Source organism: Vipera ursinii (genome assembly GCF_947247035.1).
Source record: "Vipera ursinii genome assembly, chromosome: 2".
NCBI classification, from domain to species: Eukaryota; Metazoa; Chordata; class Lepidosauria; order Squamata; family Viperidae; genus Vipera; species Vipera ursinii.
In genome coordinates, this window is record NC_139513.1 from 266,392,881 (window position 1) to 266,410,456 (window position 17,576).

General features: G+C 35.3%; 1 protein-coding gene across 4 annotated transcripts in view; it reads right to left on the reverse strand.

The window, feature by feature from the left end:
- Positions 1-17,576, reverse strand: part of RGS7BP (regulator of G protein signaling 7 binding protein) — a 49,137-nt gene that overhangs the window by 13,286 nt on the left and 18,275 nt on the right. For all 4 annotated transcript variants that reach the window (XM_083351598.1, XM_083351599.1, XM_083351600.1 and 1 more), the window contains one exon: positions 793-923. In XM_083351598.1, the coding sequence (XP_083207724.1) occupies positions 793-923 (131 nt within the window). The remainder of the gene's footprint in view (positions 1-792; positions 924-17,576) is intronic.

Sequence of the window (17,576 nt, forward strand, 5' to 3'; positions counted from 1 at the left end):
GAAGCTGTCTGTTTAATAGGGCCCTACTTTACTTCTAGAGCAGGTGTGTCAAACTGCCGGCCCGTGGGACGGTTATATCATGCGGAGGCTGCAGCCACTTCAGCTCCAGCAATGCGAAAAAAGTTGTGATACGTCGCAACACGTCATATGACGAGTTTGACACCTGTGTTCTAGAGAATCCATGAGAGACATATTTAGATTGCTGAACCAAAGAACGAGCTATGAAAGGAAGCTAATGCAGGTTTAATGGTTTGCTGATTTTGTGCTATTTTAAAATGTGGGACCCGTGGTTCCAAATAACAGTGGGTTTTATTTTGGCCTATGGAAGAAATAAGAAGAGATAAAATGATTGAGGGCAGTGGGAAGGGAATGGGATGGACCACATTTATATTGCTTTGAATTTTAGGGGAACAATTAGAAAAATATTCATTTTCAAATAAATGTATAGATACTGTTCCTATACTTTAAAACAATGTTTTAGACTATTTACTTAAAATGAGTTCATAGTGACCTGCAGCCAGAATAATTTTTTTTGAAAGTGACAAATCAACATCTATATTCTTTTGTAAATCTGCATCAGACTCTTTATTTATACTGCCTAAAGATGTAAGAAATTTCAACTGCAGTGGAATGGCTACAAAGGTCTGGGCTGAGTTACAAAGGCTCTGCAATTATCTATGGGCAGATAATGACTAGAGATTAATAGATGAAGGTCCTATTACTCAGTTAGCCAATGACAGCTGAACTGAATCAAACAATATCTAAAGGATTTATCATATGTTACCTTCCTACCTTTCCGATGAAGTTGAAGTGATCCAAGAAGGCATATGGATTTCAGCATCTCTGTTGTGTACATTTCTAAGCAACACTGCAACTGGATATATAGTCTACAGATTTCAGGATGAATTTCACCATCTTCTGGCCTGCAACAGATATATGTATGTATAAAACAAATAGAAAATGTTATCATTGCCAACCAATGATTCTCTCCACAATGCCTAAACAAAAAACCATTTAATTGTAGGGACATCTAGAAGGTTACCAATTCTTCCCTGCCTTATTTGTCTGGATAGGACAAGCCAAGATTGGAAGTTTTGTTGAGGAAACAATTTCTGATTGTTATCATGAAAGTCAATGACTCCAAAAGAATTGCATAAGCCAATGAATATTTCAAAACCCAGGTAGCAAAATCAAGCAAACACTTCAGGAAGAATATTCCCAATTTTATTTCAAGGTGTTGTTTCTTCCTGTTGCTTCTTTTTGCAGCAAGAAAAATCAGTATTCTCATGATCACTAGTTCATTAATCAATTTCCAATTTTGCTGATTTATTTTTTAAAAAAAATACCCAACTCCAATTACTAAATCTTTCCCAAAACCTGCCAAATGGAAATGCAAGCTTCATTTTATGTAAGAGAATTTTATCTCTAATTCCATATGATGTCTTTAAAATTACATTAAGAACTGATTTAAGCCAACATAACCTGTGAAATCTTTTTTTAAATTTAGATCACTATTCTTTTAGCATAGAAATGTATGAATCCTTAAAGATGTATAGTTCTTTTGATCAAATATACTACCATTCTGGCTCAAATATATTCATTTATTTTTTAAAATTATCTGCAATATAGCATTATACCTGACCATCACTATAGTGAATTCTAATTATAACTGAAAAATACTTTTAGAAACATGTTTTGCAATTAACTTTTTTTTAAAAATCCCATTTATATCCCGCCCTTCTACGAAGACTCAGGGCAGCTTACAATTTAAAGCACAAATCAATGTGCTTAGCAATAGCCTTCATTCTATGTATATGCCTGCTTATTAGGGCTTTTGCCCCCCCCCAGCGGCATTATTACAAACTCAGCTTATTGCCCCCAACAATCTGGGTCCTCAATCTGGGTCCAACTTATGGGTTGTGAAAAAGAAATCAATTCTATATATTAGTTATTAGGTTGAAATAAAATTAAAACAGTGTGATTTACTGAAAATTGAAACAAAGTTGTGCACTGAACCTTAGTAGGACTTACTATGGAATGTACTGAGAAGTTGTACTGCACCTCTACTATGAGGCTAATTATAATCACTTGGTACACACCTTATTTAATGATGGTAATTGGGACCATAATTTTCATCGCTAAATGTAAAGTGTAAAATCATATGATGGTGCTGCTTAGTAATGGCAGTTCCAGCATTTCTGGTTGCTATCCTTAAATTGTGCGATATTGTTAAACACAATGTCACATGGTCGCCATCTGTCAGCTCCTGCTGGCTTACCAACTTTGAAAATGGTGATTCTGGGATTGTAGGACACTGCAACCTTGTAGACCAGGCATGAGGACTGATTGGAAGTACCACTTTTTCAGCACAGTTGTAATTTCCAATGGTCACTGAATGAGTTGGTCATTAATCAAAGATCACCTGTACTATGCAATAATAAGCCATTTTAAAATCCTAGTTGTTGAACAATGCCCTGATTTGCATATATCACTAAGCCTAAATCATATCAAATAATGTCTTAGTGTTATATGTGAACCAAATCTTTAACACTGAACGACATTTCACATTTTGAGAGATTATGAAAAAAATAATAATCTACTGACTTCTACTCAAAAAACTTGATAGTTATACAGAATATAATTCTTTGAGCACAGGACATTTTCCTTCTTTATTCATGTGGGAAATACTCCATGTGAATGATGGGAAAATAGCCATGTGTACAGGGTTCTGGATTTCAGCCATATTTATTTTTAACCAAAACATTAAATAAACATTTCATTAGGCCAAATTACAAGCATGACCCACTATTTCTCAAAGCTCTGTTGCTATGCCTGCCACATAGATCAACATTACTCCAGAAAGCCAGATGGCCCTGACTTCATTGGCCTTTCACAAGGCATTAAAGATGTGAATCTTCCCACCCGCATTTGGGCTGGGAGATATTAATCAGTCCCATCTTCTAATTGTTTTGTCACAGTAATTTGAAGGGCAATGGGTTTTTTGACCCTGGCTTGTGTTATAGGCATTATTTTGAATACAGATTTTATGAATCATGCTATTATTTTTATAGTACATTGCTCAGGGTTATCTTTGAGAAATGGGTGACTCTACAGATTTACACAAATAGAAATAAAATTTTATAGCACAGAATATGACATCTCAATGCAATAATTTTCCAAAAAAAGAAAAAAGAGAAATCAATACTTGCAATTTCAAAATACTATTTCTGAGTTACAAATTATTACTGTTATTTGTAAGAGATTTTTCTATCTTAAATTACTCCAATCTATTATAAGGACAGAAGCTGACAAAACACAAAACAGTGATTCTCCAGCCAAACATAATCATTATGTAAAATGGAATAGGTACCTTTGGTACCTGCAATTTATCTAGTTGAATCTTTGAAGCTATTGTCAGAGAATGCAAGGTTGAGTTTGTTTCTGCACACCAACTGCCTATGTATAGTGAAATTTGACATATATTTTGGGATATATCAATGCTTGAAAGAAAAAGGAAGCCCTCTTTTTCTGGAATATTAAAAGAAACTTAGCTTGGACAAAGTCCTGGAGCTGAAGTGAAAAAAATAAGGATGCTATCAATTAGATTATACTTAATGAGGTGTTCAGACAAGGTCATAAATGTATTTATTAAAGTTACTAGCTCACAGGCCACACAATTTTTTCTTAATGTCTTCAAAATCCAATATGTAGGTCTGCAAGGGATAGAATGGAGTGGAAAATCCCAGTGCAAGAATTTCAATGCTGTATTTCATCCCATGAATTCTAGGAAGAAGTTATACAGATTCCCAGAAGCAGAATACATGCCTTGCAAGGAAAAGTCCTTTGGACCATCTACTGCATGTCCAGTTAGCAGGAAGCAAGTAAAGGGGGGGGGGAGAAACTGCCTGAGACATTGGAAGGACTCCGTTTGGTTATGTTTTATGTACTGATTAAATAGGGGAAAATATGCTTTTGTATATAGTAGCTTGCTGCATACCCTAGTGGACATTTTGAAAACATAATTATCCTATGAATGAAAGCATTTTCTGTTAAATTAAAAAAAACATATTTTTAATCAAGGAAACTGAAAGCCAAAATATAACAAGCATTGACAAGCTACTTAACAGCTGATAATAGTAATTTGAATATGTGAGCTTATTTTAAAATAGGAGTAGTTTAGTGGGGTACACAATAGACACATTTATCAACTATGAATGCCAAACTTGTTTTTTTCGCAGGCAGAAGAAAAAATCATTTCCTTGGCAGAACTGGTGAAATATTCTTCTTTAGGCTCTGGAATTTATTCTGAAACTCAGGAGAATGAGTTGTTCTTCAAAAGCTTGGATTTGTAAGCCACTGTCCTCCACCTTTCCACATGGTTTCCTTGTTTCCTTCTAGTATCTGGGAGGCTTCTGGGAATGCTGCCCCTGCGTAAGTGCCTTCTGTGTCTGATGCACAAATTCCATACAAAACTGGGGCTGAACAGTTTTACTATTAGCCTTTCACTTTCACGCCACAAGCCTTGTTTCCTTTTTGAACATTTATCTTATTTCTTGTGGCTTCAGCCTTGCCACGACTTCACCTTTGGATCTACTCATGAAAATCTGAATCAGGTAGTCCTCAATTTATGACTATTCCTTTAGCAACTGTTTGAAGTTACGATGACATTAAAAAGTGATTTATGTCAGGTCCTCAAAGTAACAGCCATTGTAGCAGCCCATAGTCACATGATCAGAATTCAAGCGCTTGGCAACTAGGATGTATTTACAAAGTTTGCAGTATCCCATGGTCACGTGATCACCATTTGCAACCTTCTGGAAAGCTAAGTCAATGGGAGAAGCCATATTTGTTTAAGATAATTCACTTAATGACTGCAGTGATTTGTTTAACATCAGTGACAAAAAAATGTCAAAAACAGGTGCGGCTCACTTCCTGGGTTGTATCATTTGGGTGGAAAACCAACTACTGAAGAATTTTAAATTACATAGAACTACACCTAGATTAGCAACTAACTAGTTTTTAAAGTACTTAATTTAGTCCCCACAGAGGGAGCTCTAACACTAACCATTAGTTTTGCAAGGTTGTATCCAGCCAACAGTGATTTAGTATTTAAATTAATACAAGAGAAAGGAATGAACAGGGACAGGAAGGTCTCTGTGGAAAATAAAATATCTATGTAGGGTTATCACCAGCCTATTAAAATGTTCTTCTTAAGTTATAATATATTACACAGTGCTTTATGACACAGCACTAGAAAATATAAATATGACAGAACACTGGAAAGTAGTTTTCTGTAGCAAAATGCGCTGATTACTTTTAGGGCTATTCCCATAAAAAATATTATGGCATCTAATTCCCTATTCTGTTTCCTCAATAATCTTGGGTAGGAACCAGAGGAACTGGGGAACTTCCCCATCCCTCAAAACTAATTTCCTCTAAGAAAGAGAATGCCTAAAATAGAATCCATTAGGGAAATATAGAAATAAAATGGTACATGATTAAATGTGATATAGTGTGGACATTTAAAGATACAAGATTTTGAGAATTTTTGGAACTAGGCTGCAAGAAACTTTTAGTCCCTCTGGGAAGAAAATGAAACACGTGAATGGCTTGGATATATCATCAATAATTGGAGTTTATTAAGGCATTAATAAACATGAGACCTTTTGTGCACAGGGATGGCCAAGATAGGACACAACTTTGGAAAGCAAAGCTAAACCTGATTTGCAACAGTGAACTAGTGATATTGGCTGTTCATCAAAATCATCATTTTACTTTTTTTTGTATGGACAGGCAAGAAAGAGAAGCAATCTGGATAAATTCTCTGTTTTGTTTTGGTTTCCAATACAAATTTCCAGGAATGTTGCCTCTTTTATATATATAAGAAAGAACAGTCATTTTTCTTGTATTTCTTTTTTCCTAAAAAGGAAAATGGAATAAATTTGGTACATATGTTTAGTATATTAACGTGATATAATTAGAGTGTTAAGATTAACATGGACTATATTTTTAGATTCCTTTGGGGAGTATGATGCAAAAACATTTGACACCTTTTGGTTCCCTGACTGCATTCCCTTTAAACACAATCAGTTCCCTTGACAACCTGGATGTTTCATTCACTATATAGTACTTTAAAGATTATTTTTTTTATTTAACTTAGTGGCTACAAAAAGTCTCCCTGCAGATGCCAATGAGCAGTTTGAGCACCTAAAACGATAAATGAATTCATGTGAATTCTTCATGAACAGGGATAGTACATAGTCTGGATTCCAGAGGCCAAAGAGGAAGCAAAGTAGGGAATGTTTGATCAGGGGGAAGAAGGTAAAAACGGCTCCACGCTAGCAACTCCTAGAGAATGTCTATAATCATGCAAATAGTTGTTTTAGTTTGGTAAGATTTTGGTCTATAGGTGAGAAACAACAAAGGAAACTACTCAGAAGTAACTCTATCTTTCTTTCTTTGTTCTTGGGGGGGGGGCTGACATAAAGTAAATGAGTAGGAGCTGAAAAAAAGATAAATATCTGCATGTGACTTGTGCTGCTTTTAAAATATGAGATCCACTAATGTAAAAAAAGTATATTAATACAAGAGCTCTAGAAGCATTTTCCCTCACTCTAGCTGCATAACTTCCTAAGAGAAAAAAAAATCTGTTCTTTTTGGCATTTAGAATTGCTATGCAGAAAACGCTCAATGAGCTGCCTACATGATTCTTCCTTGATTTTGCTGGAATTTAGGATATAGTTATTAACTGTCATGAAAATAAGCTTCTGGAATGCCGTTGTTTAGAACTGCCAAGGTGTTAAATAATAAATATATTCAATACTCTTGATAACACTTCCAAATTTAAAAAACCCTAATAAACCTACCTTTATTTCAGTAACACACAAGTCTGAAGACAATTTATAAATTTCACGTAACCCCTGAAGAAAATTATATTAAATCTCTACTCACTCCTTGTAAACTCTCTTTTCATATTGTCCATAATACAGAATAAGAGAAACATTCATTTCTGCATTCATATTTGAGAAGAGGATATAGATATCCTAGTCTAGCAGAGGCAGCAGGAACCTGCGTGCATAGCTAGTAATGTGGACAAGCTGGGGTCACATCTACCATCTGATTGTTAGCTTCAATCTTTTACTGCAGCCTATTTTTTTAAAAAATAAATCTACTGTGATTCTGTTGAGAAACCCACTTATTTATTATTTAGATTCTAAGGTGATTCAACTGATTGAATTCTGGGTGCCCTTAGAAATCTAAACTTATTGAATTTGTAGCCTGCCTAATGAACCACGAAAAATGCACTGAAAGAGAGGGAGTGGGAGAAATAGATTATACTGGGGAAAAGAACTTTGTCCAATTCTGAATTGCATCAGAAATTATAGCATATTCTGCTCCTGCATATTACCACTGATCAATCTGAATCAATCTTGCTGATCCACTAGTTTTGTTTAATGGGAACGTCAGAGATGCTCAGCAATGCTTCTGAAAACCAGGGGCAAGGGGGCAAGGAGAGGAAGGAAGTGTCAGAGAAGGCAAGGTGTTGGGCTTTGATGCCTTTTGCCAGCACGCCTCCTGTGAGATTTCCTGGGTAGAACAGCAAAGTCCCTTCCTTCCTTCCTTCCTTCCTTCCTTCCTTCCTTCCTTCCTTCCTTCCTTCCTTCCTTCCTTCCTTCTCACAGTTTTCAAAATCAATACCATGACATCACTTTAGTCAATTCCTAGTGACTTTGTAGATGTGTCCATACATTTTTTTTGTAATTTCTAGCACTGTAATCAAATTACAAATTGAATTACACATGTATTTTATGGTTCTCTTACCTTTGTTCCTCATTTCAGGAAATTATTCTTCTATGGGAATTGTAGCAACCATAATTTCCATAGGGGCAAACATAAAAGTCAGGAATAACAAATCTTCTGTGGCCCACAAAAAAAAGTAAACTTATTTCTTCTGCTAATCCATTTTTTTCTTCAACCAATCTGTGCACATCACTAAACAGAAACTGACCATCTGAACACTAACCCATTCATTTGCTTGCTGAGAAATTTTGTTCAAGCAGAAAAGTTGTTAAAATAAAAACAGCAGAACAAAGGGAAAGAACTATGTACAGTAAAGGAAGAGAAGGTTAAACAGAATTTAAGAATTCAGCCTGCTTGTTCTGTCAGTACTGTACAAATATGATCCATCAGGGCTTGCTAAGCCGATAAATTTCTGTAGTCCTTCAAGGTCCCAAAACAAATACCGTAGCTTAAAGAATGCTGAGTATGGAGCAACTGGATAAGAAAAATGAAGTGCTAAAGGGGGTTTCAAATCACAATCACATTCTTAAGATCATATAAATCATCTTAACAAAAGCATATAATAGAGGGGGAAAGCAGACAGGGTTAGGATGGCCAGCTCATCTCAATTAACACAAATGGAAAGAACAGGCTTTCTAAGAGATTTTTCTATTTTTTCATCTTGTTAAAACCACAGCTTTGTTTACAATAACACAGCACATGATTTGTGTTCTAATAGGAGCAAGAATGCATAAAGAATATACTAGTGCAGTGTTTTTCAACCACTGTTCCGCGGCACACTAGTGTGCCGCGAGATGTTGCCTGGTGTGCCGTGGGAAAAATTGAAAAGTAATTATAAAATACTTTCTTTGTGTTTATTTGATTCCTATTCAAGAGAATTACTTTATATATAGTCAATATAGGCACAGAGTTAAATTTTTTAACATTTTCTAATGGTGGAGTGCCTCGTGATTTTTTTCATGAAACAAGTGTGCCTTTGCCCAAAAAAGGTTGAAAAACACTGTACTAGTGTACAGAATATAAAACTATGGTTTTGTGTGTCCTATTTTATGAATTTATAAATTGAAACAATGGTGAATCCCCTTGAACATTATCCAAAGAGGCACATCCTATTGTAGATGCCTTATGATACTTCCCCTAAAACAAACCAGGAGTTTCCTCTCAAAATGTTTAAGTTTGGGGCACTGACATAAAAAAACATAATACTTTAAATTGTTAACAGTTGAACGGTGCTCTACAACATATTTTCAAGCCTTCAGTATGGAAGGAACTGTTTCCACATTTACTTTCAACTGAAGGACATTAACGTAATACAAATGAAATTTTTGGTCCCCATTTTAGAGACATGCAGGTTTATAAACAGGACATGAAATTCTCTCAGTGAGCTGCAGTACATAAGCAAACTTTCAAAGTCTAGCAAAGGCAAAACTAAGAAGTTTGTTTTCCCCCTAAATCAGGCTGTTGAAATCTAAAAAGCTGGAGGTCTGGGACAGGAAGAGATTGGCGTGTGAGACATTTATGTGAAAAGGTACACACACGGTTTTGAAAACAGGTGCTGAGCTAAGCATGTGTTAAGAGGCAGCTTTTTTTGCATTTGCCTTTTTAAATACACAGCTCTCTCAAAGTAGCCTTCCCCCATTATTTCATGTCAGCTATTCTAAATAAGCCTATTAAAATCTCCCATATGAAAAGTGAAAAACAAAGCAAGTCCTATAGGTAAAAAATCCATTCTGAGCCACTCAAAAATGCTGTTCTGGCCTTAGCTAGCCAAGCCCTTCAGATGTCACTTCTTGTTTGAAGATGTGATCTGAAATATTATCATTATGCTTCAACCACAGAGCAACAATGTAGAAATAAACTATTATTTTTCACTGAGAAATATTAGTGTTTATATTATTGTCCCGTAACATTTTACTCCCATAATATTAAATACTTTATAATCTGGATGGCAAAATAGACAAAACAAACAATGGTTCAGAGGATTCCCTGACAAGCAAACACGCGTGATGTTAAAAGGGAAAAAAATGCAGTAAATGTGTTTTTGTCATTAATTGCAAGCTTCTTATAATGGAATATTTAAAAAAAATAAAGGAAAACAAACTAGGAAAAATACACTAGAAATTATCAAGCAGTCTCTATTAATTTCTAGAGTTTATCCAGGTGCAATAATGGATAGATTACTAACAAAAGTAACTAATTTCCAATTTTTGCCTTCTACAGGAATGCTAACAGCTACAGTGAAATCTTAAATGCAAAGAAAATAGGCAATTGTTGCTAAGGTCTGCATCTAATTCCAGTATTTGGGAACAATTTGGCAATTTTTTAGATATTGACTTGAGTCCAGGGTAGGATAAAAATCAGATATATGAATTTCATGATTATACATGTATCATATTCATACCTATGGTGAACATCTTGATAGGTATGTTTCTTACTTTCTGGATCTAAAACTTATAACATTTGTCATAATAATTTTGTTCATGTGCTTAATGTACAATGTGGAAACATTACCACTGCTTATTGACTGAAGCTGAAAAATGGATTGTTGCTGTTACAAAAAAAGCCTTAAAATGATCTGGGCTATCAACCAAAAACCACTTATTCTGAAGCACTTCCATTAATTTCAATGGACTTATAGTTGAATGAATGGAAAGTGGACTGCAGCCAGAGCACAATGCTTTCAATTTAGACTCCTTTTTAAAATCTTATTGTGTTAGATTAACGAATGTGTCATTTTCAGAGTATAATCCAAAAACAAAAACAAAAAAAAGCAAAAAAGAAAGTCATTTTCCTTTCCATTTGTCAGGCATATACAGTTTGAGACTCAACAAGGTAAATTCATTTTATAAGCCTCGGGGTCTTGTTTTAATGCTGGAAGAGATTCTTCCACTACAGGATAAGCTGCAAAACCTACAGAGTTATCAACCTCAATCAAAAGGCCTCTGTTTAGCTCACGAGTCAACTCTTCATTTCTGGAAAGGAAAAATACATGACATCATTCTTGTCTCATCCCTAGTTATAAATTCCTTATTCCAACTTTGTCCTTGTTTTTTGGTCTTGCTTTCTTATCCTGTCCAATGCATGTGCTACTTTTCAGTTATTTTGTAAGCAACTCCTTAGCTCCAATTGGCTACTGTGGCTTCTAGTAGTAAGTGCCCTCCTCACCATCACTGCACATCCGTCTTTATTGATGGCCTGTAAAAAAAAATCCTTTTCCCACATTCACTAATGGAACAGTGCAATGATGGATCTGTCTTGATTTTTCCTTTTCCAATCCAGGTAGAGTCAAGAAGCAGAGCATCCACTACTCGGGGGCCAGGGTGAACAAATTTCAATAGAACTTCAAGCCATCCCGGTAACCAAAGTGAACGCTGAAAATGAAATCCGCAAAGGGATTTCTTAAACCACTTTCATCTCCAGCTGAAAATGAATTTAGCTTTGGCCTTGAGAAGGGGGTGGGAGAGTAGAAACAGTTACTCAGTCCTGGGAAAACAGACAGCGGGAGAAAGAAACTGGCTTTTCCTGGACTTTGCTGTCCTTCAAAAGAGGCAGTAAAGATTCTGGACAGGTTTCCAAGGATCTTTAAATAGACACTGCTACAATAAGTAGCATTGTTGGAATCTCTGTGTTTGACATGGCCTACCTCAAGGGGCCAACACTTGCCAATTTACACACAGGAGAAAGCTACAGCGCAGAAATACCATTAGTGACTTTCTTATATGTAACTTTACCCTAATTGGTTATAAGTACTTATATGATTATTAAATTCTAACATGTTAGCAGAAATGGAAACACAACAGATTTAATCTAAATTATGGCACAGGATCAAGCAGATTCAAATGCCTTGATTTTTAGAGCAATACAATTAATATATTGGAACTGTATGGGCTGGAGAAAACCTTGCCCCTTAATTTTAGCAATTAAATTTTTAAAAATAAAATTGCAAACAATAAAAAAATAAACTTCTGTAATAAACAGACTTCAAAGCAAATGTTGGATAACATTTACTTATCTAAATAAAAAAAAGTTTTTGTTGGAAAGGCTGCCAAGCAAGAAGAAAAAGATTCTACAATTTAGTTTCAGCTATGAAGACGTTCCACATAATTTCTACCAATAGGTCTACATCAGGGGTGGTAAACTGCCGGCCTGCAGGCCAGATGCCTCACAAGGAAACCGCACCCACCCCATTGCCAGCAATGGGGAAAAAATTCCGATACATCGTGCAACGTTACGTGACGTCGCAAGGTTGACATGTCTGGTCTACATCATAATCAGGACATTTTTTAAAAAGGGGTATTTTATCAATTCTTAGAACAGAGTGTAAAAATGTCCAGCCTGAAGGCCAAACACCTCTTCCAGTTTTGTTTATAATAACCTTTGTCCTTAAAGCCTCAAGACACCCCTGAAAAGTGGGTTACAGTCCCACCTGTATTTTTCTACCCAAAGTTTCGTGTTGCTCTTCAAATAACAGGAAAAGTTGATTTAATTATGGCTTTATAAGCAACCAGTTTTTAATTATTAAATTCTTGGCCAACTGCAGTTTCCGAGACATCCGTAAACAGAGTGCATTACAGCAGTCCAACTTAGTCATAATTGGATGTAAGTGTTTTTCAAATCTAAAGTAGCATAAGTTCAAAAATCAAAAAAATAAAAATAAAAATCACAATACATGGACAGGAGTCAAGTGCTCTATTACTCAAAATTAGGCAGGTGCTTCTGAGATGCTCAGGCGGTGAATGAAACCAATCCACTTAATTTCCATTTACTGAGAAATGCTGCATGTACTATAGTTATTCCACTATCACAGTATATTGCAAGAAACAGTATCTTAAAAATCAAGTCAACTGCTGTTATAGTACAGGTTTTCACAATTGGGACTAAACAGCTACCTTTATAAGTTCTGAACTTTAATTCCTAATTATGGGAATTAAAATTCAAGATATCTGGAGACTACCAGGTTAGGGAAGGCTATCTTAGTCTATTAACAAATAAAAACAACTAAAGTTCATGATGAGTTAGTTCATGATGAGCTAATAACCACCCTGGTGGCTAACAAGTTTCCAACCCATAGCTGTAAACAGAGCTGGCCTTTGAGAATACCTTCTTGTCTTTGCTTGAGGGTAGCACAAAGTACAATACCAAAACTGAATTATGACCCAAGTTTATAGCAGATATGCATTACTTAACATATCTCTATCTGCAATCATCTTCCTAACTGGAAATAAATATTTGCCACCCAAGAAAGACAGTATAAATTACATATTGCCAAAAGAGATAATCACACTTGCTATTTTCTGTTGATGTTGCAATTGATCATAATTGTGAATGCAAAGTACATTCACATTTATAGTCAATTTATACATATTTTATATGGAAGAATCCCCATTAGGGAACAATAAGAGTTTAAATATAGGAAACAACGATGTAGCTGATTTTTTTTAATTTAATTTATTCATTTACTTATATTTCAGACTTCTTAACCACTCATCTCCCTTAGAGAGGAGCCCTAGGCAGTGTACAATTTAATCAATATAATTAAGCATTGAAATAGAATAATTTAAGGTTAAAAAGTTTTAAAAATATAAAACAACATTATAAAATTCCAAAAGATGGAGAGTTCCAAGGCGAAGAAGTTAGCAGTTGTTAAACCAAGTTAATCCATTAGCACAAGGCGAGTCACCTTATGGATGTAAATTTCAACTCCTATTGGTCCTAAACAGCATAGGACAACAATAAGGAATTTATTTAGGATCACAATGAACAGTACCAGCTATTCAGTATACTGCTGGGTTCTGCATTAGAAGGCTATTATTTGCAAAATGTGTCTCCTCTCAGAATGCCATTTACAATTACAAGCAATTATTTCTAGGTTTATGTTAACTTGATAACCCATTAGTTATCGAATAGAATATTTTCAAATCCAGTTCTATTCTTAGAAGGGAATTAATATTGGATTAATTCTCTTCTAAGAATAGAAGCAAGTCTGAGTTTCAAGCTCTTTTTGATATAGTAAATCTACTCTCCAATCACTGACATAAGGAATAATTAAAAGCAATTGCTTTATGGCATTTTACAATTTAATCATGCATTCTTTATACTCTTCATTTTATTAAGTTCTTAACAATTCATTCCTTAGCTAAAGAAATCTTTAGAAATCTGAAGAAATCTTTCTTCTCATAATGTCAGCTTATTTCACAATGCCGGACTTTTTAATCAGAAGCCAAAGATCTTGCTTGTTCAGATCAAATATCTACTTAATCTAACATTTCAATTTCAACAAAAGCCAGATCCACAGGTGCACCAAATCATAAGCAAAATATGAATACAGCAACACCTTCTCGCTCAGATTCCTCAGCCAACTTTCTATCTGATCCTGGAAACAGCATGTAGTTATTGTAATTACTAGCCACTGATGCACTGATTTTTCACAAATCTATTTAAAACCCACCCTGCAAGGGTATCCAATTTGACAGCCATCTCACCAAAAAAAATGTAGAGAATTTCAAAGTTTGCTTTATATGAAGTATTTCCATCAACTCAAATTCTACTTATCACTGAAGCTTTACAATTAATTATCTTTTCAAAAATATTATTATTACTGCCAACCATTTGGGGAGAACATGTAAGGGCTCACGTCATATATGCAACAACCCATCAAAAAATAACTAGTGAATATTGGATGACAAATTGTGTGTCCCTGTACACAGAGAAAGGAAGAGTCAATAAATGCATGCAATTCTCTGTTGTGCTTCTATCTTCCAGTCCTTCCCTTAGGCAGCCAGAGATTGGGCAATGATTAAATGCAAGTTCATAAAGGCATTTCAAATCTGCTCTAATTAATGAGTGCCTTCTACTTTTGTTATTTTTGATGGGAGGAGATGATCTTGTTCATGCTTAAAAAGGTTCTTGGATGATGTCTCATTTTAAGGCAGCTTTACCCAACTAGGCTCCCTTTATTATCCTTAGCTACTGGTTATCATGTTGTGATTGATGGAAGTTTGACACAGATGGAAAATTCCAGGTTGGGAAAGATAAATTATAATACAGTTGATATTAAATTTCCCCCAAAATTATATTTCATTCCAAAATACACATTAAAATGCATTATTTCTTCAGTAACCAGATACAATATATGTATTAGTTTGTATTTCATCAATTTTGAACCTTCATTACTCAACATCTTCATTACCACTTAGGCAACTTTTTGCAAAATAGTGAATACCTTTGAATTTGGGACTATAGCTCGTTCTTATACATTCACACCCTATTTAATGTTACTGAATTAATCCAGCCCACTTACCTCTTCAGGGATATCATAAATTTGACAACTTAGTTTATCTAGTATGGAAACAGCAGTGATTATAAAAATTTACTGCTTGGGTTTAATTGTATCTTTCCTCCACAGATTTAAATATGTTTTTGTAGTATTACTAATACTACTGGGTGGAATACAATTATTAATGCATTTTAATAGAAAAGAAACAGAAAGACTGCATTTATCAAATTTTCAAATGATTGACATTAAGAACTAGACACTCATGTGAAATAATAGTGATTTAAATTAATATATGATAAAATGCGAAATTATCATTTCCTTTCCAGATGTAATGGAAAATGAAAAAGCAAGGTTCCTCTTATTTAATTTTTAATTTTAATTAATTTTAATTTTAATTCCATTTATATCCCGCCCTTCTCCGAAGACTCAGGGCGGCTTACAAGCTTAGCAGTAGCCTTCATTCTATGTATATGCCTGCTTGTTAGGGCTTTCACACACACACACCAGCGGCATTATTACAAAGTCAGCTTATTGCCCCCAACAATCTGGGTCCTCATTTTACCTACCTCGGAAGGATGGAAGGCTGAGTCAACCTTGAGCCTGGTGGGATGCGAACCTGCACTAGTTGCAGGCAGCTGGTGTTACTTAAGGAGGCATTAGCCCACTGCTCCACCAAGGCTCTTTATGTGATTGAATCACAGAAAACTTCAAGGTCCCACGTATTTCCCTTAATCTTCTAATGTTTTCTAAGTTCCAAAGAATCAAAAGCTTCTGTTTTGTTCACACAGATTGCTTTGTTCCATCCAATTCTAGAAAGTGTGGTTGCTTAAATTATATTTTCAGTGGAGGTCAAGCGCCCAAATAATGGATCAATCACATCTTATTCTCGCAAAAGAAATTGCAACTCCAGCAGTTCAAACATAAAGAGAATTGTTTATTTAAATCAGACAGCCTTTGTTTCAGATACCTTCTCATGAGGACAATGGTGCTGGAGAAGTAAAGAATACTCAAAGCATAATAAAGTTCATCCACAGCATGGAAACTCTGATTTCCCATCACATACAAAACAGGACATGATTTAAGGACATGATTGTGCTAAGATAATACAATTCAACTGTATTGTTATGCTAATTTCTGTCTAGTAATTAGACTTGGAAACTCAATTTAGCCTTTACAGAATAAACTTCTTGGTAATATAATACTATCTGGTACAGCTGAAGAGTTACGATACATATGAGAGTTCTGCCATGAATAGAGTTTACCTGTGTTTATAGTTCACGTTTAGTCTATAAATAAAACTTATTTTATCATAATATTGAACATAACAATCACAAAACTGGTATAGGCATATATTCCTGTAAGATGGTTACAGCTGTTTTTTTATTACATCCCACCCAGTGGTGGGATTCAGCCAGTTTGCACCAGTTCGGCAGAACCAGTAGCTAATTTTTTGCTGCCCAAGCCCAGAATGGACTTCCAGAAGCAGCATCCGCACAGAGAACCGCTTGCTCATACGTATATTTGAATCCCACCACTGATCCCACCTTTACTATTTTTACAAATAACTCAAAGTGGCAAACATATCCAACACTTTCCTCCTCCTATTTTATCCAGAACAACAGTGCTGTGAGTTTGGGCTGAGAGTGTGACTGGCCAAAATTCACACAGCTGGCTCTCATGGCTAAGGCAGAATTCACAGTCTATTGCTTTTTAGCCTGGTGCTTTAACCACTAGTCCAAACTGACTTTATTATTTTAAAAGTAACTCCAGGTGGCAGACATACATAATCCTCCTTCCTTCTCCTCTTCCCCCCCCCCACAACAACCCTGTGAAATAGTTGGGCTGAAAGAGTGTGGCTGGCATAAAGTCACCCAGCAGGCTTTAACGCTGCAGGCAGGACCAGAACTCAGTCTCCTGGTTTCTAGTACCTTAATTATTAAAATTATTCACACTTTTCTGTTGCAGAGCCTGGAATCCATGGGTGAAATATATATGAACACCTACAGTATACTACAACCAGTAAGATCTATTTATTTAGCTGGTAAAAGTATTTCTGTGCTGCTATTTCTCAGAAGCCGCATTCTTCTATAAAGAAACTTCAAGAATGCTTTTCAGCTTATTTGTTCTTAAATGGCTTGTCTCATACAACTTTTTTTTTTTAAAAAAAAAGCCAACCACCTTCATGATTAGCAAGAGCTCATTGTAACTTGTGGCAAAGTTAAATGTTTAATGGAGACTTGGATGCTTAGATTCTGTTAGCAAATACCTCTCTTTTAAAATTCAGTAAAGTGAGGCACTGCACCTTTGCTAGACCTTTGAAATAGCCAAGCTCTGTGCTCTCTAAGCTTGGTTATTTTCTTGCAGACATTTCATTAGACAACTAGGTAACATCTTAAGTGCTAAAGGAGAGTGGGACTTACTCTCTATTTATATACAGTAGCTTGCTCTGTCAATCTTGGTAAGGGTGATGTATTCTTCTTGGTAGTTCCATGATTAGGCT